Consider the following 21,893-nt stretch of genomic DNA (forward strand, 5'->3'; position numbering starts at 1 on the left):
TACATGGTAGTGTTACTGTATTAAATATTGAATAATATTTTATAAATATTTTGTAAGTATCTTTCTTGTTATTATATATAGCACTTGAATTCACGGGTGGTGTGCCTTTTGATATCATAAAACCTGTGTTGGAACGTGCTACGGCAGATCAGTTATTTATGTTGGAACATTATAATCCTTATTTAATTGAAGACACAGACAGCTTATGGCAATTCCATTGTAACCGTGAATTTAGAAATAAGCAAAGAGAAGAAATGGAAACATGGCGCGAGATGTATATGGTGTGTAGTCTTTAAACGAATAATTTTTGTTGTGTATCTTATGTTATTGCACTTTATATTTATACTTTGTATTTTTTGTAACACCACAGCGATGTCTTGATGAAAGGGAAGCGAAACTAAAAACGCTCACAGCTAATATAAAGCAATCAATAGATAAATCGGTTCCAGTAAGATCCACTAAACTTGCGTATGTAGATAATGTAGTTAAACCTCCAAGAAATATTCTTAAGAAGCAAGCTAAATATGGTACTGCAAATTCTGTACCTAATACCGCATCTAGTTTAAAAAAGAAATTAATTAGTGGTGGAGGTCCTACTGCTGCCACAAATATCGCTGTTCCACCGCCACCTATACCTCGTGCAAAGACATGTAAGCATTTTAATATAACAATTAAAAAAAGATTTCATTTTATTAAAGGCAATATTTGAAAATATTTTATTATACTAAAAATTGTATTTTTTTTCATCAGCAACTGGTATAGTGAAGAAAACAAAAGCACCATTAATGGCAAAAGCTCTACAGTTAATAAAAGGACGTTACAAACGGTAGTTCGTAAAAAACTATTCATATTCAACTGTTTAGGTAAGTTACATGTTATGTCAATAGATTTTAAGTACAGTATGTATAAATACCTTATAAGAATTAACAATTGCGTCACACACTGATACAATAATGTATTCTAAGCAGAAACATGTTCGTGTGAAGTTCGCATGCTGCTTCAGGCATTCCGAGATTTACCAAATCGACCATGCCAAAATAATCGCTTAGTGCTTTCATATCTACTGTAAACTCTATAATTAGCCTCGTAAATTGTACAGTAGAAGGGCACAAGTGTTTAAGTTTTTGATGACACTCACGAAAATTTGAAACACTTTCTTAGAAAAGAATTTTTAAATTATAACATCATGCAAAGTTAATCAGTATAAATCGATATTTTATTAAAAATTTTTAGATGTTCAACAATATTAAATTCACAGATGCAGAACCTAATTATAATGTTTTACAGTTATTACATCTAGTTTTGTTCATTGTGTTTTAGTTTACAGTGATAATTATATCGTTTACTAATATTTATCTCTGTAAAAAATATCTATTCATACAAAAAGGCAAAACTACGTACATAATAAATATGTCCCATTTGTTGCTGTGATTCACTAATTTTTTTAGATTACAATTGTAAATATTTTTTGCGCGATCTAGAAAGGTATATACCAGAATAAATGATTATCTTAAAAAATTGAATAAAATTGTAATAATTGCTAGTATTAAGAATGTAATATATACTTTACATTCTTCTACAAGTCACAATGAAATTAAAATATTCGTGGCGTTTATCGACGTCGTAGATCTATATAAAGTTGAAATATATTTATAAACAGTTATGAAAATATCCAATGCATTATAAAGAAATTTCATTATCAAAGAGAATAAGGATTAGAACTAATGATATTTGGAAAATCATAATATTGAATTATTTTAATAGTCAGAACTAAATAATTAGTTTATATTTATATTTAACAAAACCCTGACGCGTATGATAAGCTTGAAAGTTTGTGGTTACAGAAAATATTAAAAATGTAGGTGATTCAATATGCAAGTAAACTTAAATATTGCATATTAATATTTTTGTAAACCTTTATTTGAACAACAGGCGATAATTAAACATTCTATGAAAATAATGTTACCTTATTTAATACATGATATGTATATGTTTATCCAGTTTGAATGTAAAAATTAATTTTTTTTTTGTAATTCTTATTACAGATCATGTAGTATTTGTACTGGTTTAAATCATTTTAAGTATATGGTTCAAGATCCAAAAAGATTTTAATAGTTCTGAACAAATTTTAAACTTGTTTTAGTCGAATTATGTTAAAGTGGTGTTTCTTAAAGAATTTATGTTTTATATTACATATAAATCAAGAATAGAGTTACACATAGTATAACAAAGATTTGAACAATATCGATCAATTCGATATTGATAGAATTAAAATTTTTTTTGATAAATTATTTTCTTTCAAAAACGCCATTTCTATGAGTATATGCATTATTCGATATATAAGTACAATCGCATTTTAATTTTTTACTATTGTAGAAATATATACAAAATGTCACAAACAATTTTATATTTACTACAAATAATAAAATGAAAATATAAAAAATACATTATTCGTCGAGTCAGTTGAAAAAAAAACACTTAATAAAAGAAAAGCAGATTTGGATCAAATTAATATAATTAGTACCAGGTACAATTGTTTTAGTTAAGCCTATCTGTTTTTTTTTTTAAGCATAAGTTATTGTTTAAAAAATATTGTGCGTAATTAGTATATTGTGATTGATATAATGCTAAATGATAATCAAGTATGTAATCAATTTAATATACATAGTAACATTTAAGATAATGTATTTATGTTTTATTTATGATACAAAAATTTAGCGGTCATGTAAAATATTTTAATTTTTATAGTAAACGTATTTTTAAGAATCAAGCGATGAGTTTGAAAAACCTTGAAAACCTGAAAACTCCGTCACATTTGTGTAAAATTTAAATACTTGTATTTAAATGTTCAGTTTCGCGTTTACACTGATTCTTATACCAATTCCTGTACCTGCCTTGTTTACACAACTATGATTTTCCTCTAATATAGAATGTATGATGTATGAAGATGTTCATAAGTGAAGTATTTTACAACCTATATTTATGTTGGAACATTAACACGTTTTGTGCTATGAAAAAAATAAAAAGTTTCAGCAAAACCTCAAAATCAAAATTACATATTTAACTAGTTATATTAAAATACTAAATTATGAAAACAGTGATAATGGATAAATTCTGTCACTTTGATCTTTGTTTATGTGTACTTTGTATAAATAGTGAATCAGAAAGTATGTTTCTTTTTCCAACGAAAGTTTGATCTATGATCTACTATCGTAGATCATGAATAACCTACGTATATGGCACAAAACGTGTTAAAAAAAAGTATTAGCAACATAATAATGTTAGTTAGTTACTTTGGTACTTACAAAATGTAGTGAAAACATAAATATGTACCTCGAAGTATGGTATTTCGTTTATGAATTTCTCGTCTTTACATTTATCTATAATAAAAATTGGAGAATGAAAACTGAAAAAAACTTTGGAGAAACAATAACGTGAATTAGAATACGTGCACGATTAAATGCAGTTTATTATATTACACAGGGTATTTACGAACTGGTAGTAAAACTTGAAAAGGGATGAATCTATGTAAAAGAATAAGTCGAAAATATACAGTAACATTCTTTCATACGAAGCTTCATTTGGGAATAAACCGATGTTGAAGATTAGTCGAATACGCGTTCACTTATATATGGTCTCACTTCATTACATACGTCTAATATCATTGTACATTACCTGTACCATTCGAAAATGTAGCTTCGTATGAAACAACGTTATTCTACATTTTCATCTTATTTTTTTTTTTATATAGATTTACCGGTTCCTAGTTGTACCATCAGTTTGGAAAGATTGTGTATATTGTTATGTTTATTTCACATTAATCGAATTTCAATACGGAAAATGATTCATAACACAACGCTTGTATATCGTCAGATTTTCATCCTTCAATTTGAAAAGTTGAATTTTTATACATCAAAGGTAAAACGTTCTGATAGTTGAGGCGAAAATAAGGAAGAATTAGAATAATTCTAGAAAGAAGTTGCATATGGATGTTCATATACATATTCGTGTTGTTCATGAATTAAGTGTTTATAACGATTCTTAACACTATGGGATTAAATAATTAATTGTAACAGTGTTAAGAACTTGAATAATTAAACGTTGTACATATATTTCACTTGCATTTTATAAATTGGTTGAATTTAAAGAATCGTGACATTTTGTAAAATGATTGGAAATATAATATTTTCATATAAGGAGAAAAATAAAAATTTGGTGGTTTGTTGTCACATGGAATGATTGATTTAAGTCAAAACAGCGGTGTGTTACGTAATTTATTTTTCAACTTAGTGTACTCAATTATTAAATAAACGTCTTTTTTTATAGAAGCTTTTAAATTTTTCATTGAAAACTTTAATCCACTTTTTCTCTCAAAATAGACAATGCTTTGTTGTACATAGCGTTATAGATAGGTAAGTTTAACGTGTATTTTATAAAACTGGAATTTTTCGGTATAATCGGAAGGATTTTAAAAATTACAAAAACTAGACATTTGTAACTTTTATTTATCAAAGAAAGGCAAAATTTATTTTCATATTAATTACGATTACATTTTGCGATTCTGAAAAATTCCGAACTTCCCGAGAATGTTATACAAAGGAAATTACGATTTAAAATTTTTATCCAAGGAAAAATAAAAGTAAATCTGGGAACTTGAAGGAAATTACAATTTTCTAAATTACTACTTTATTGCAATAAATAAAAGTTATAAATAATCAGTGATATGAAATTTTTCGAATTCGACATTAAAGAATTTTTAATTTCAACGATCAGTTTCATTTAATGGATCGTGTACGATAAATTACACAATGTCTTTTTTTTTCGAGCGAAATTCGTTTGCAAACGAATCGAAATTTTCGGCAATACAAGATACAATAAAATATTATCATAAAACCATTTCTTATTTCACGAGGTATAGAAATAATTGTAATAGCTTCACCAATAATTGCATGTTTGACTTTAATAATGCAGACAGTTTTTTTTTTTTCCAAAACGACAATGAGAATATCAATCATAGGTCGTAATAATTACATTATCCGTTCCAATCGAAAATTACGTGGGCGATCATTAAGTACATGGTTATTGTCATAGCACTTGTCAACATAATTGGAAAGCCCACCCTGAAACGAATGCATTGAAGATTATTTGTCGAATTAATTAAATTATTATAACACGAAGAATGAATTAGCGACAAACTCTTGTGACAATGAGCTTAATTTATTCGGGATTTATTATTCGATCTGAATTCGAAATTTCATTCAGAATGCACTCTGTATTTGATATAATATTGGATTAGGTATTTTATAGAATTATATATTTCATAATTGTCTCGTGTAAATTAAAGTAAATTAAAATTAAGGCTAAAATTAAGTAATATGTTGTGTAAGTTCTATCAATATTTGCAATTCAAACATGATTGAAAAATAAAAATTTTCGACTATTACGACATATTTATAATTAAGATGTAGGAATTATTATGAAAGAATAAATACAACAAAATGAATAAAAAGCAAACAATCGTTAGAGAAACTATGAACACTTATTGTATATTTTTATTATTTAAAAATAATGCAAAGTCTTGCTTGAAGCTAATCCAATATGCATAGTATTTGTTATTTAAATGTTCCACAATTGGACCGTTTATTTTGAAAGTGGTGTAAGTCCATTTTTAAAAAAAATGAGATATCGCATAATTTGTGATTAATTTAGTGTAAACTTTTTATTTATAAAAAAAAAAAAATGGACTTGCACTACTTTCGAAATAAACGGTTCAATTATTACTTGTAAAATTTCGAATAAAATTGTATCTAATTAAAAGCAGAATGAATGTTAATAATGTTATTTTACGTATACTCTTTTTTTTTTTGAAATAATACACATAGTGGTGTTTTTATCGTATCGTTATGCACAATATTGTACGTGTGAGTGCTTACTTGAAAAATTGCATAAAAGAGAACCTGTAGCCATGTTGTTCAGCAACTCCTACGCAAACTACGTTAGCAGTAGCTCCAATCAAAGTTCCGTTTCCTGTAAATAGATCCATCCATTCAACTACATAAATCACTGTAAAATTCGTCCTCGTTGAACTTTTACTTTTGTACAAAAATACAATAACTGGTATATTATATCGTAACGAATATATAAATTATTTCCTTTTACAGCAAATATAACTGTAATTCTTCAATTTCAATAGCTATTTTTCAAAAATCTTTTTAAATTGCTGTATTTACTTTGTCGATTTATATAATTTTATTTTTGACAACATTTCCATATTTTTAAGAGCGATACAATTCATTGGAATGAATTTTTGGTATTAGGTCATCCCGTAAGTTCGTGTCGAATTTGATAAATTAGATCAGTATTTCCAACGAACCTTAAAACTTGATAAAAAGAACTAAGTACCTTTTTCATTCTACAACTTTTTTCTATTTCTTTTTTTTTTTTTTTGGCAAGGCTACTATGTCGCCGCTACAGTATTTCCTTGGATTTCCATTAAAATATTTTTCACTTTCGGCACGAACTTATGGGATGATCTAATATTTCTCAGCTTCTAATTGTATTATTTAATTTTAGAAATAATAATAACGTTAAAAAATAATTTTGAAAACTTCTTTACCTCCCATACAAGCGCCAAAAGCGAAAGCCCATACCAAAGGTTGCAGAGGCAATTTTAATTCGCCATTTTTCGCCAAATTTGTAACAATTCTTATCATCATCGTTGAAAGAGGCACATTATCGACGAATGCGCTTGCAATCGCAGACACCCATAGGAGCAATAGTATAGCCACTGCCAATCGTGATTCTTCGTTCACAGACAGGATTATTCTTTCCGTTTGCTTTCCTATCCAAGCGATTAAACCTAGACGTGAAAGAGCCTACAGCAAGAAAACCGAATTATCGAGTGTCTACTTGGAACAAAACTTTAGTATAAAGGCTAGTATGCTCTATGTAAAATTTGAGTGTAACGTGTGTGTTGTATGGCTTTTTTAATATTAGAAAAATTAATCACGAAATTTAAAATTTAAGAAATATTGTTACTGCTTTTTCTGTTTTATTGTACAAATGCTATTTATATAATTGTCTTCTGTAAAATCTTTTAATAGCACTTGTAGGACAATGTGCAAGTATGTCGTACCTCCATAAGAATGAATAACGACGCGAAGAATAATAAAGTGCTCCACTCCACACGCGCCATAAGACCATCTAAATCTTCACTGTCTGCTAAAATTAATATTAAAAGAACACCGATCAAAGCGGTCCAACCTAATGATAAGTGTATGTTTGGGACGCTATGCAAAAAGAATAATGTGATCACCAAGCTCAACGTGAACCCAGACTTCACTAGAAGCCATTTATCACGAATTGGGTACTGCAACATAAAAATTTCTATTGAATTTCAATTTTTATTTTATCGGTTTTCATGAAAATATGTAACTAGTCGATAATTTCTTCCTGAATTTTTCTGTTATAGCACTGTATTTAAAGAAATTTTTTAATTAATTGTAAGGATATAATAAGGAATTGTAAAGATCTGTTAAAGTTTATCTAGGGGGAGATTCTTATGTGCAAGCTTCACATACCGGGTGTCCCAGTTTTTTCCCGATCAAACTTTGCCAGTATGTTCTATAGGCATAAGAGAGAAAAAAATGTTATATGAACATATGTCGTTTGAAGCTTCGTTAAAAAGTTATAACAAAAACACGAAATACAAAGGGAATGGTGACGAACTTGCGGTTACTATGATACAAGACTAGAATGGTACTGGCAGAAGCTACACTCAACACCTTCAACGACCACAGATCGTAAACACAGATACATCGCTAATCTATTCCTATTTTGCGCCATAATAACCGCACACCCGTTATCGTTCCCTTCCTATTTCGTATTACTGTTACAACTTTTTAATAAAGCTTCAAACGACCTATATTTACATAACGTTTTTTTCTTTCTTATGCACATAGAACATACTGACAAAGTTTGATCAGCAAAAACTGGGACACCCTGTATAAACAATTACTAAATGCACGTAATACGTATACATATATGCATCTATTTAATATTTACCTTTTCCTGAAGTTCCTCAAGCGTAGTTTTGTACCTCTCAAGTGCTACGCTACCTGTTATTAACTTCTTTTTCAACTGGGAGAGTAATCGTTGAACCTTTTTCATCAAAGTTTCTCTCACTAAATTTTCGTCTTTACTGTAACTCGACAAACTTGCTGCGGCCCTTTGCCAAATGGCAATTTCATGTCTTAATTCCTACAACGCGGGGACAAAGGAATATATTAAACACGTTTGTTGTGTTTGTAATTTAGTTTGTGCCTTAGCTAACGAATCTTCTTTATGCGAAAAATTGTCGAAAAGTTAAGTTCATTGCCTAGTATAAATTGAAATATAATACCTGAGTCGCAAACTTCAAGGACATGTTTTATGTTTATTTGTGTATCGATAAAATATGAAAACGATCATATTTGGATGGAAAGAGAAGATTGGAAATACATATTGTTTAAAGTACCTGTACATCTTGCGGCTCGTCGAATCTAAGAACGGCTATATCTCGGAAGATAAATCGTAGTTGAGCATATACTACAAATATCACTAGTATAACGCCAATACTCATGTGCAGTGTGAATGTACTAAAATCGATACCCTAAATAATGGCCAACATATTACAATAGTATATTATAAATGATTAATAATTATGAAATATTGTAATCAACGCTTTAACACTGTTTACTCAAATATTCTTGAAAGTTTCATAATACAGATTGAAGCAATCGATATTATTAAGCGTACAAATTAATTCGGACCCTTTTCTCCACAAACTTCAATGTTTATTTAGAAAAAAATCAATCACAATTATAATGTTCCAAATAATCTCAATTATTTTATTTGTTTCTCTCTGAGAAAGTATGGCTGTTTTGGAGTCAAGACTTTGTGCAAAAAGGCACCTAATTAATTTCTACACCTAATATATTTAAATATGCTGCCAGTTTTATATTATTTTTGTAAATACAGTATGTTCATTACGAACAGTTATTTGATCGGTATCGATCGTTTACACCATTATTAATACGAATAAAAATTTTATTCAAGCTAGATATTAAACTGGTTTAACTTAATTGTCGATGAAATATTCCCAGAAATACACGAAGTGATACTTACATTATTAATAACATCGCGATTCGACGCAATAATTACATTAGGCGGATCACCTATTGGCGTCATAGCACCCCCAATATTAGAATAAACCACCATTGCTGTTAATATCGGCACCGGATTTATTTCCATTACTTCGCATAATCGGATGGTTACCGGTGTCATTAACAGTACCGTTGTAACATTATCTAAGATCGATGAAACGAACGCTGTGAAGAAACATAATGTACCTACGAGTGGCCATAGCTTTCCTCCGGTTATCTAAAAACAACAATTATGCCAGCTTTTTAATGGAAATATTAAATACTGTCAAGCATAGATATTCGTGTAATAGAATATTTGTATAGACTGTATTAGAAAATTATGAAAGTATCACCTTGTAAGCATAGACCGCTAACCAGTCAAATATGCCTGTTTCTGCGACTACGGCGACAAGTATCATCATGGAGAACAATAATAACAACGTATCGACGTCTATCCAAGATATCAATTCATCCATAGTTGGTCTCTGTGAAAAAATTCTTTAATCTGTGATTTAATCGACTTCTTAAATTTTCCTAAGATATTCTTAGTCTCTTTCTCTGTATTACCTCATTTAAGGCCGCTAGTATTGCAATAGACATGGTCGACGCTAGCATGGCGGCTAAAGTTCTATGTACAACCTACAATTATTCGCTTAAACTATTTAAACCATTTGAAAATGTGTACATTCGTACAGTGTTAATTGTTATAATGGTGTATAAATCACAGATAGTACACGACGTCTTAGAGATGTCTATTTTTCTAACAACGTGGAAAAATTATATCTTTAACCCTTTGACTTGTAACAACGAGTGACACGAATTCTGGTCAAGATGTGCTAAAGGCAGTCATATTCGTAACAAAAATTCATTTTAATTCTAATTTTAGATTTGACTTGTGAAACTGAAGATTGTCAAATTTAATTAATCTACAATACATTAGCTTACCTTACTTAATGTAGTACTAGAACAGTAAATAGCTGACACTTATAGATGCACAGCCAAGAAAAGAAATCGTAAGTCAAAGGGTTAAGACTTTTTTAAGAAATTTCTGAAGACAGATTTGTAACATTTGGACGTCGTTCAGACGTCTTTTGGACATCCTTAGGCTGTTACTCGACGTCTTTAAGACGTTCATAAGACGTCTGTGTGCTATCTGGGTATAAATGTACATGTACTAAAATATTGCACTAGCTACTTAATATTAAGAAGATCAATTACCTCGAATATTATCAATACATACAACCCAAACAAAACAATTGCAGCATACGCTATACCGTCATCTTTGTCTATTGACGACAAATCGTAACTAATGGAGACAGCAAAACTGGATTCTAAGTTTGTTTTTAAGTTTATCGATGCCATGCTTTGTTCTAGAATTCTAAGAAAAGTATATTAACGTTTTAGGCGTATGTGGGTATATAAGTTTTAAATATAGCAATTCGATATAGAAATACACTTATAACACCGAATATTCTTAGACTCTTTGATCATTAATCAGTTAGGCTTATGTTAAGTATTCACGAATAGAGTTGAAGAAGGCAAAACGGTTGTTTAACGAACTGTACAAAGAAATAATCAGCTTTATCCGAAATTTGAAATCAAAGAATGTAAGTACAGTAATTTCAAAGAAAAAAAGAATAAAGAAAAACAATTACGCGTACTCTTTATCGGTATATCCTAATTCAAAAGTTTTCTGATGCCTCTGTCCAGGAAAAATGTCCATCAGATTTTCCGGAAGTATTGGCAAAATCCATAAATCACTTATATTCTGGATACAAAATATCATAAATTGAAATGAATTAACTTTCGGTTAATTATTAGCTTCAGTGTTAAGAACTTCAAAACCATTTTTATCGTGCATAAAAATATGAATTCTAACGTGCAATTTTTATTACAAATATTATGAAATTTTTACGTAAAGTATTTCATTAAAGGAGGGCATAAAAAAGTAAAAACATTGTGATACTTATTTGTTACAAATAATTTCATACGAAAAGTTTACCTGAACTTGTTCAGACCTAAACGAAAGTGGATTAGTGTTATTTGCTTGGTTGACTAATAGTTCTAACCATACCAATAAATATCTATCAGTTGTGTTTGTATATTTTGTATATTTTACTGATGGAAGTAATGAACCTTCTAATATAACACTAATTTGTTTGCCAGTAATGCTACCGTGCATTTTATAATCTATCAAAATTTAAGGATTAATAGGAGTGATAACTTTCTATGTAAAATACCGAAATTTGAAAAATCTAACGTGAACAGCGTAAAATTACTTCAGTAATTTAATTATTATTCATTGCTTATTTCATTTAACCTACAGTTAATAATTACGCAAATAATTCATTACAAGTATAAAGAAAAGGATACTTTTTACTTGTCCCGTGGGTATTGAGATTTGATGCATTGATTCGATCTTCTCGCTCTTAATCATTAGTATCAGCTGTAACAATTGTATACCATTGCAATAAAAACATCTGTTCAATTGAACAGTACAGTAGTATGCTTAAAATACTAACGTATGATTTATTTTGAAATTTTCTATTTTTGCTCAAAGTGAAGCTCTCCTTCGAAGCAAAATTTAACGTACTTACTGTTTAATATATTCTAGGTGACAAATAAACTTACCGTGAATATTAGCCAACAGCAACACAATATGACAAGTTTGGTATAACGATAAAGTGGTTTTTGTTTCGTTTCATGAGATTCTGGTGACACATCGGGATGTCCATCCTCGTCGATTTTCTTATTTTGCGTTCTAACGTCGATATGCAAATTAATTATTATTATTAATTTATACTGAATTATACATATGATAAATATTTCATTCGTATACTCATTGTACATACTACAACAAAAATAATACACTTTTAAAAATTAAACTTAATATCAATTTTGTTGTCATACGGTTTCAATGTAAATACTGGGTTAACACAGGGTGTCACCAAAATCGTGATGTAGCAAAAATAAATCGGAAAAAAGAATAACATTTTTCTATTTAAGGCTTCGTTTAAAAAAAAAAAAATGCAAATTAACTGCAAGTTTCGAGGTATGGTACTGCTGTTACTCTTTCTACTTGAGGACACCCTGTATATAACAATCATCGTTACTAACCGCGTATTATATTACTGTGTCAAATTTTCAGTCAGAAATACATTTTATTGTAACTTTATATTTTAAAACGAAAAAAAGAGGAGATAACAATGCAGAAAAGTTCATTGCTATGCATTAAATTTTACAATTTTAACTTAATTATTAAAAAAACATTTAATATTACTCACTTTTGTTGTAATAAGGATTGTGGCTCAAGGGACATGTTTACCACCAGGCAATCTTTCTTCAACCCATCTGAAGATCTGGGAAGAACCAATTACATTGCATGTGTTTTAAAATAAACTTAAACTGGGCATTCTAACAAATCTAACTACGCTCTTTATTATTAGGATAGGTTTTAAACCGTTTATTTAAAAAAAAGAAAAAACACACGCTATCGGTGTAAAGTTTGGAAACACTGTGCATTGAAAGTTACACAAACATTTCCAGAAAAGAGTTAGCAAATTTAAGAATCTTTTATCATTCAAATCAATCGAAATAAGGTAAATTGCTATTGATCTCCTCAACATCAATTTCAAATCTATAAAGAATTAGTAGCAAATTCAATGTTTTATGTTTTTCTTTCGAAATAAACGACTTAAAACCACGGAAACATTCAGGACAACCTAATAAAAATACAAGAAATATTGCTATTTAGAATAAAAGAAAACGAAAGCATGTATTTTAACGAATATGTAAGTCACTTTTTTGTATTCTTTTTCCTATAGTGAATGTATTTAAGAAATACCAACTTTCCTTCTGTGGTTTGAAGAACCCGATCGTATTCTCTTTGAAAAACTGCCAAGCTAGGATCCAAACGTATTGCTTCTGGTAGTTGACTCCAAACACGAAGTACATCTTCTGGGATTTGGCCGAATATTACTGAACTAGTGATAGATGACGGAGTTCCTGTAATGTAACGAATAAATGTTAAACCAAGCGTCTAATTTGCAATGCATATTATGGAACGTTCATTGATAAATAATTGTAATTGAATTTTAACAAGCGAATCGTAGTAATTAAATCACAGGCATAGTGTTAGATCAATAAGCATGAAACTTTGTTTACGATAAAATAATAGAAGGCAAGGTGGACCTTTATACCTACAGGGTGGATCGAAAAGTTCGCGGCATAAGTATCAAAGACTTTTGCTAGATGCTTGTAATTTTTACTGTAATTTTTCTGTTCCTTTTTGCAGCTGGTGAAGTAGAGGAGTGTTTGCTGTGACGGAGAAAAGATGGACAAATGTGAGAAATAATCCAATACCTGGTGATAAAGGGCTTCGCTGCAAAGATCATTCAAGACACTTGCGAAAATTATTCAAGGTCCTTGCAGTGAGGTCACGAGGTATTGGATCATTTCTCACTTTTGTCTTGATGGACATCATTGCAAGGACCTTGAATGATTTTTCCACGAGTGTTGAATAATTTTTGCAAGTGTCTTAAATGATCTTTGCAGTAAGGCCATTTATCACCAGATACTGGATCGCTGCTCGTATGCCACTTTTGTCCATCTCTCAAACACCTCTACTTCACTAAATGTTAAAGAGAGAAAAAAAGTGATAGAGCCACGAAACTATCAGGTGTAGAAATGAATTCTTCCCGACTTTTGGGTGCAATTAAACATTTTTTTTTTTAAATAATGAAAAGAGATGAATCGTCGAAATAATTTCCATTATTGTTGATGATCTTTTGCCATTTTCTTGCCAGCTTGCAAAATCGGTGGTTTTCAATCAATTATGTGAATCCAATCGGAAACAATTCATTTCTACACCTAATAGATACACCAGTACACAAATGATTACATATACAGTAAAAATTATATACACTACCGGCCGAAAGTTTCGAATCACCTGCCAATTTATATTAATACTGAATCTGCTACTAATTCTTTATTGATTTGAAATTGATGTTGTGGAGATCAATAGCACTTTATCTCATTTCGATTGATTTGAATAATAAAAAATTCGTTGGAAAATTATTATAAATGCTAACATTTTTGGGGAATTTTTGTGCAACTTGCAATGCACAGTGATTCCAAACATTTGGCCGGTAGTGTATGGTACTTGACACTAGAACGACCAAACCCGTAAAAATGACGGATTACAGATTTCCTATTTTTAATTACAGAAATTAAGATGTTTTTGTCCAAGTGAATTTTGTTGAAATGAAGAAACAATTATACACGCCAATTTACTTTCTCTTAATCATTTGGATTTCGAAGTTCTTTATACAGTATACCTAAATGTATGTACAAGAAGGGAATAAATGTACTACATTCAACTCTGGTTGTTCTAGTGTTAAATCGACAGAGAAATGCGAAAATAGAAACAAAATACAGTAATGTTTCTCACAGTGTCCATCAAACGGTGTCTCTCCTTCCGCATTCGACGGACAATGTGTACAAATATTTAATATATTTTTCTAGCAATTCGTTTTTGTAATTCATCCAAAGCGATATACATACTGTGAAATGAAATTAATCACTCGATAAGTATTAATAAGTGAATGTTGTTCAAATTATATCGTATTTGGTCTCATTTTCATCAGAAAAATCTCACCAATATGTTAACAAATTTTCAGATAAAAAAAAGTTATATTATTCTATTATGAACTGTCGAGCCGTGAAATCTCGTAAAAAAAACAACAACCAGCAAGATAACATAGGCCCAGTGATAACGCAGACTTAGGCGTAGGATCATCTGGGTAGACACTGAGAATCAAAACTGGTGGAAACTGTGAGAGAATTTACTGTAAACGGTTGTTATAAACTTTAATGTACAATTATGGACCGTATCGTTACACTACCGGCCAAAAGTTTCTAATCACTTGCTAATTTCTATCAATATCGAATTTGCTGTGAATTCGTTGTAGATTTGATATTGATCTTGAGAAGATCAATTTACCTTATTTCGATTGATTTGATTGATAAAAAATTCTTAAAATTGCTAACTCTTTTCTGGAAATTGTTGTGTAAATTTCAATGCACAGCGTTTCCAAACTTTTGCCCGATAGTGTATATACATTTTACATACCTGGTGTTCCGCGACTACATCGAGAGCCTTTTCTGAGGAATAACGGTGTCTGCAATCCAATCTCGTCGTCGTCGCTTGAATCGTTTTGAGACATTGTTGTTTCAATAAACAATCCTAATTATCAGATATCGTTTAAAGTTAGATCATGTTAATTCATTTACCGTAGCTGGTAGTTTTACAATAGTTTTGAGACTGATAAATTCAACGTTTACGTTACGATACGTAATGTCACGGAACGTTAATTCAACTTCATAAATCTCTACAAATCGCAGCTTATTTTTTTGCACGTTAGAAATAGTCACCGTACTTATTACAAACCCTGTTTATCGTAGGTATTTAATATTACGTTATTCACTCCGTTATTTAACTCTTATAAGACTGAAATAAAATCGAGAAATTTCTTTTCCAAGTTACAAGGTATTTTTAGTTATCAATCAAAAAAGAGGATATCAAACGACATTTTTTTTTTACAAACGAATAACACAATATAATGTACAAATACTAAAATACTAAACAGTTTCTGTGCTAATTATTTGCAGATCTTGTTTGATTTAACCAACTTACGAAATTCTTTAGAAGTAAACGGATTAATGTTTAATTTTAGCAATCGTTTTTGTACGAATCATGCTTACAGATTGTAAAAGTACGGATTTCAAGGTAATTAATTATTACGATCACTTACGACAAAGAACTAAAGCACGTAGATTTTGCTTTATTCAGTGTCTGGCGGCACAGTTACACAGTAAGCGACGAATTATCGTGAAATATTGTACATTATATTTCAAATCCGGTCCAGTTAGGTGTGAACAGGTAGAGTAGGAATACAGAACTACGTTCTATCTACAACTCTAACTTTCTTGTTCCTATTAGGGGTCATATTCTATATTTATGTGTTTATATGTGTAACATATGTGTATGTTTAGTTTGCGTTTAATGTACGCGCTTATTAAAATTCGATTTTCAGATTATTTACAACCGAGCATTCAAACGCAGAAGTAACGGAAGAAAATTCTTTAATATTCTTCAGAATAATTTTCACAGCAATTATCGCATGCATACGATAATCTGCTTCATTGTAATTTCTTGTTTTAAAGGAATTCAATTACACATTGATACACTAATTATAGGCAATCCTTAAAAACGATAGGAAAACAATAACATTAAGGAATATTCCCATGTACTGTATAACGCATATCTTCAAGAAAACCGACTCGTCTTCTTTTCTTGTCTTCTTTCTAGTATCTGCACTAATGAAAAATTAGAGAAAATCCAGGGAACATTAATATTGTATTATTATAAAAATGTTAAATTTTAAGTGTTGTATTAAAAATAATAGAAATAGAGGTAAGATAATATTTCAGATATGAAAATAAAAATATAATGGCAATTTGTACCGGAGACATTATAACGTTAACCTAATGTTTTATGTTAAACTTTAAATTGTATTTCCATCGTACTGTAATTCACAATACGTACCCAATTCTTGATAGTTCATGTAAGGTAAGTGCTTGTGGTCTAATCCTCAGCAAAACCGCGGAAGCTGTATTTTCACCTGCCTGTATTGCACCGTCTATTGTTCCTGGCCAGTTAACAGCGTATTCGCTCGAAGCAAAGAAGATCCTTGCGGAAAAATAAGCTTATCAGCTCTACTGGTAATTTTATGAAAAATTTTAGCAATTCAATCATTGAACTATTCGTTTCGTATTGAAAGAAAAGAGTAAATAAACTGCGTGCGATTAGACTGAGTTTGAAATTTTTATAGAAATTTATAAATAAATTAATATAAATATGTACAACTTTAAATTGTATTTCCATCGTACTGTAATTCACAATACGTACCCAATTCTTGATAGTTCATGTAAGGTAAGTGCTTGTGGTCTAATCCTCAGCAAAACCGCGGAAGCTGTATTTTCACCTGCCTGTATTGCACCGTCTATTGTTCCTGGCCAGTTAACAGCGTATTCGCTCGAAGCAAAGAAGATCCTTGCGGAAAAATAAGCTTATCAGCTCTACTGGTAATTTTATGAAAAATTTTAGCAATTCAATCATTGAACTATTCGTTTCGTATTGAAAGAAAAGAGTAAATAAACTGCGTGCGATTAGACTGAGTTTGAAATTTTTATAGAAATTTATAAATAAATTAATATACATATGTACATATACCTAAAGAATTAAATTTTCGAATAGTAAAGTCAAATTTGATTAATGTTTAAAATTATAACGCTAATTTACTTATCCTCTTTAACCGTCATCCGGATAGTTCATTTGTGTAACGTACATGAGTATTAACACGCGATTTTGGTAAAGGGTATAGTTTGTGTTTAAGATAAATTTTCAAAAATACTCAGAACTTTCTGAAAACTTATTTATTGTGTTATATTCAAGATTAAGTGAATTATATAGACCTGGATGTGTCCGATGTACTCCTATCCTTTACTTTTGTAATAATATTACTTAAATGTGTTTTCTTTGCTTACCCAAAAAATCTTCGACAATTTTTACTTACAGGACTACAATTCATTCGATACAATAGAAGGAATTTCGGATTTCTCAAGTACTGTTCGAAATATCTTTAAAAAACTAGGCGTGTGAGTCGATTGGACTCACATCGACCGGATAAGAGTTCAAATAAATTGTTTGTGTCTACTAAAATAAAAATTTTGCATTTTACTTTTTATCGATACTTCGAAATTTTCACACCTTTCATAAGGTGAATTTATACAGTCGATATAACTGTCAATGGAAGAGGGCCGCACAACACTCATGGGGCAACCAACTTTTATTTGGTCATTTATTAAGGACTCGTCGTATTCTGTGTATTGCAGATGTTCCAACGTTTCAGTAGCTTTATAACAATCGTTTAACGTATCGAACAACCCTCTCCTGCCTGTCTGAATGACGTTAGATTCAGTAAGAAACCCAGCGAGCACAAATTCCTTCTTATTGCCGTGCGATCCGTCGTAAAGAATGTTTAAATTATTACTAGAATCCCACGTGGTTACGATATTTTTTGTAGAATTATCACTCGGAGGCGATTGTTCGTAAACGATATTAAAAAACACGTTTTCATTTGACGCGTGCAAAGTGTTTAATACACATCGAGACGATGGTTCGATGACAATACGGCTTTGCATTAACGGAGGCACTGCAAGAACTACGAATTCACACCTATGAAGCACAAAATAATGTTCAATCATTTATAACAGAGGCAACAGTGAAAGTATTAATTTTTATTTCTTTTTAAAAAAAATTAGTATTACTTTCATAGAAAGGCAGACATTTTACATAAATTGTCAGGCAGATTGATTCTAAATAGTTACGCAGGTGTACTGAGAAATTATGATAATAAAAGTAACTTCAGTTTCTATTGTTTAGACATAATACCTGAAATGTTTCTTTTGCGTAAAAACATGAACTCGTTCGTCGTTGACTGTAACCTTATAAACTGGATCTGCGTACCTTATTTCTCCCCGTAGCCGTAAAATATTTTTTAATAATTCTTGCACAATTTTAATCATACCTCCCTTTATCGATAATACAACCATTCGATAGACTTATTAAAACAACGATGCGATAAGTGTAGTTTTAAAGTAATACACATTCCTCTTAAATATCAATGCAAGAAATACAAGCGGCAAGTTTCTATACATACTTGAACAAAGTATCGATTACTGTCACCTATCATAACCTTCAATCGATTGTAGAGACCCGAAGCACCGTTCAGTATAACTAAAAACCAAAGTGCTGAAACATCGTTCAGATTTCTTATAGCTGTAAAAAAAAAGACGAGTTAAACATTTCTTTACTTCGTCACAAGTGTAATATGTTATTTGTCGTATTGTAATTTACTTATGCTTCTATTTACATTTTCATCAACATACGAGCCACTCAGAAGCTAAAATGATTAACTTCACTATTTGATATTCTTCCAATTTCAGCATCGAAGTACGTGCTTGGTGCTTAATTTTTCATAAATGAAACAAGTTTGATAAATCTTATTTGATGGAGTTATTGGCTTCTGAGTGGCTAAAATTATCTAAAAATTTCTAATTTAAAGTGTAAACAAATTTACTGCATGTGCTGCAAATAAATGCTCGACATAATGAACGTGCATAGGGAAGATAAACGATTTTACGCAGTAAGTGTTCAACGCTTGTTTCAGCAATTTGCCTCGCATCTTCGTGTCCAGTGTAGGTATTAAATTTAGAATTTGTAGCATTTTCTTCAATCTGTGTAAATAAAATATAACAGATATTGTAGGAGAAAATACTTCAATTGATCACTTGGATAGTACTCCTTGTTTAATACTTTAAATATGAAGTCGTTCAATACGTTCGTGTCGTTCATAGATGTGCCATTTCGATCAATATTTTAAACACACATTTAAATGCTATGAAAGAACTTAGTCACCTATGTTGTCACTATAAAATTTCTTCGATTTTTCATTCAAATATTTTTCAGTATTATTCCTTACAGAGTCGACATTGTCAAATTTGTTGCCCGCTAAAAAATGTTGCGATGCACGAAGCAGATTCTGGAGAATGTGACGGGTGTGATAAAATTTTGCAACTGAATTCACCTAAGTTGTTTTCGCACGTTTTGTGCCATATGCTGTCTGGCATTATCGTGCTGAAAAATTACTTTGTTCCGATTTAAGTGTCCTGAACGTTTCATTGTTACTGCTTTTCTTAACCCTCCGTAGGCAATCTTTGGGTCTCTGATGACCCAAGTGAAATTTCACTCCCGCATTCTCTTGAAACGAAGTTTTATTTTTATTGAGAAAAATTTTAAACATTTGACTTGACCAATAATTGTATAATGTAGTAGAAACTTTGATAAGTAACTGCATCAAAGCTTGAAACAGTGAAAAAATTAGACTCGGACACAAAAGACTCAGTTTGCCTGCGGAGTGTGAAAAAATATGTTTGCCTACGGAGGGTTAACTTTTCTAGTCTGAATTAATGGGTGCATTTCTCGAAAGTAACTCGAAATACAAAAGACGAGCGGCACGAACTTATTGGACGACCTAATTTTTCGCATACTAGATGCAAGTTATTCTATTATAATTTCTGGTATAATTTAAAGTAAATGTAAACAATACAGCTTTCGCTAAATTTTAGTTAACAACTTGGGAGATTAATTGTCATTACCGTTTGAAGAAAACTGTGAACTTCAGCTGCATAAAATCTGGGTAAAGTTTGCAAAGGCTTTCCTTTTGTGTATAAAACATTCTCGTTGGATTTACTACGTCTTTGTTCGATATTTATACGTAATGTTTCCAATAAATTAGTTACGCGTTTTTGTAAAAAATTTGCGTGGTAAGTATCGCTCAAGTTTCTCGATAAAATACGACCTCCTACTTCACCTGTTTTCAGTTAGAAGTAATAAGTATGTACCATTGTACTGATGATGACGTTATTGAAAAGCAGTTATTCTATTTAGAATGATGTGTCACTATAATTGAAAGCATCAAGAAAGTTTCGAACATCGTGTAATATTTGACGTATGATATTGAAACAATTTGTCTAAAGAGAATATACAAGTACATAATAGTGTAAAATATCAATCGTAATTATTTAAAATTTGGATTTTAGAGGACTTTGAAGTTGTAGGCATGTTTAAACATTTTCTTAGCTTTTAATTCTATCGAATTTATATTGCCACATAAGATATCATTAACACGTTAAAATGACGATTACTGTTTGCTTCGAGAATTAGTACATCTAACCCAATTTGTTTCTTCAAAATATTGTATGCGCATGTGAGACCAGTTAAACCTGCTCCTACAATTATAATGTCACAATCGTTCCCATCCTCTTCAACGAATGCCTCGTCGGCGAAATCAGCAGCCATAAGTTCTGTATTATTATTTCAATGTTTATTTTTATTTATATCACAAGGCATGCTAAAAGTGGTCGATAATTTTCACCGTTCGAAGTCAGCAATTTCAGGAATATACGGAGTGGGGCGATAGCTTTGATCACCTTGAATATCTCTGTTCTTGTCAGAGATATGGAGAAACTTTGCTTGCAAAAGTTGTACCATACGAAGGCGGCCATAATACGGCAGTAATAATGCTTTTGTAGGTGAAGGATTTTCGGAGATTTCAAGATCACCTCCATTTTTCTCAAATTGCTTGCCGAACTTTTTTATTCCTGATAGAGTAGAGGATGTTTAGGCGAAACTATCAAATCTTCTTTTCCTATTTCGGTCGAGTCCATCTCCATATCAACGCCTAATTCACTCCACGCATCATGCTTCTTACTTCTGTTTTCAAAGTTCATAAACTCAGAGTTCCATAAGGCGCCGGTTCTCCTGAAACAATTCAAATAAACGAGCGGTCCTTCCTTTCGTCCATTTTACAATTGTAGAAAACGATGTCGAACAATAAACGAATGCTGTAGATGGCAAATATTTCATAACCGCGTCGCACTGATTTGGACCGACTGGCAACTTAACGGTCCTATAACAATATTTTATAACTTTCTTTGATCTATACCGACGTTTGGCGGACAACACATACGAGCCACTCAGAAGCCAAAGTGACTAACTTTGTCAAATTAAATTTATAAAATTATTTT

General features: G+C 30.7%; 3 protein-coding genes across 3 annotated transcripts in view; 1 reads left to right on the plus strand and 2 right to left on the minus strand.

Annotated features, from left to right (window-relative positions):
- Window positions 1-830, plus strand: part of LOC108574513 (transcription elongation factor B polypeptide 3) — a 4,213-nt gene extending 3,383 nt beyond the window's left edge. Inside the window, 3 exon segments of the mRNA XM_017937122.1 lie at window positions 4-281; window positions 371-650; window positions 763-830. Coding sequence (XP_017792611.1) covers window positions 4-281; window positions 371-650; window positions 763-830 — 626 coding nt within the window.
- A 4,202-nt stretch (window positions 831-5,032) lies between these two features.
- On the minus strand, window positions 5,033-15,406 carry LOC108574511 (P protein-like). Its single transcript, XM_017937120.1, has 17 exons — window positions 15,313-15,406; window positions 13,031-13,187; window positions 12,467-12,541; window positions 11,814-11,943; window positions 11,556-11,628; window positions 11,185-11,372; window positions 10,844-10,950; window positions 10,401-10,560; window positions 9,750-9,821; window positions 9,536-9,667; window positions 9,166-9,420; window positions 8,516-8,650; window positions 8,065-8,259; window positions 7,136-7,369; window positions 6,617-6,875; window positions 5,934-6,027; window positions 5,033-5,120 (listed from the first exon to the last, which is right to left on the minus strand). Exons 1-17 carry the CDS (start codon window positions 15,404-15,406, stop codon window positions 5,033-5,035), a joined length of 2,448 nt encoding a protein of 815 aa, XP_017792609.1.
- Window positions 15,407-18,683: 3,277 nt separating this feature from the next.
- LOC108574497 (amine oxidase [flavin-containing] B-like) lies at window positions 18,684-21,165 on the minus strand. The gene is made up of 5 exons (XM_017937102.1): window positions 21,012-21,165; window positions 20,463-20,677; window positions 19,385-19,541; window positions 18,965-19,083; window positions 18,684-18,836 (listed from the first exon to the last, which is right to left on the minus strand). The coding sequence occupies exons 1-5, from the start codon at window positions 21,163-21,165 to the stop codon at window positions 18,684-18,686; spliced, it is 798 nt and encodes a 265-aa protein (XP_017792591.1).
- Between the last annotated feature and the right edge of the window lie 728 nt (window positions 21,166-21,893).

This window comes from Habropoda laboriosa, unplaced genomic scaffold, assembly GCF_001263275.1.
Source record: "Habropoda laboriosa isolate 0110345459 unplaced genomic scaffold, ASM126327v1 scaffold193, whole genome shotgun sequence".
Taxonomy (NCBI): Eukaryota; Metazoa; Arthropoda; class Insecta; order Hymenoptera; family Apidae; genus Habropoda; species Habropoda laboriosa.

Excerpts from the sequence above, each read along its gene's own strand:
- LOC108574497 (XM_017937102.1), bottom strand. The coding sequence starts at position 21,165 with ATGGCTGCTGATTTCGCCGACGAGGCATTCGTTGAAGAGGATGGGAAC. Across the intron at positions 20,678-21,011 it reads ACTAATTCTCGAAGCAAACA|GTGAAGTAGGAGGTCGTATT; the intron begins GTAATCGTCATT and ends AACTGAAAACAG. Across the intron at positions 19,542-20,462 it reads TTCACAGTTTTCTTCAAACG|ATTGAAGAAAATGCTACAAA; the intron begins GTAATGACAATT and ends TTATTTACACAG.
- LOC108574511 (XM_017937120.1), bottom strand. The coding sequence starts at position 15,406 with ATGTCTCAAAACGATTCAAGCGACGACGACGAGATTGGATTGCAGACA. Across the intron at positions 13,188-15,312 it reads ATGTAGTCGCGGAACACCAG|GAACTCCGTCATCTATCACT; the intron begins GTATGTAAAATG and ends GTTACATTACAG. Across the intron at positions 11,944-12,466 it reads CAATCCTTATTACAACAAAA|AACGCAAAATAAGAAAATCG; the intron begins GTGAGTAATATT and ends TATCGACGTTAG.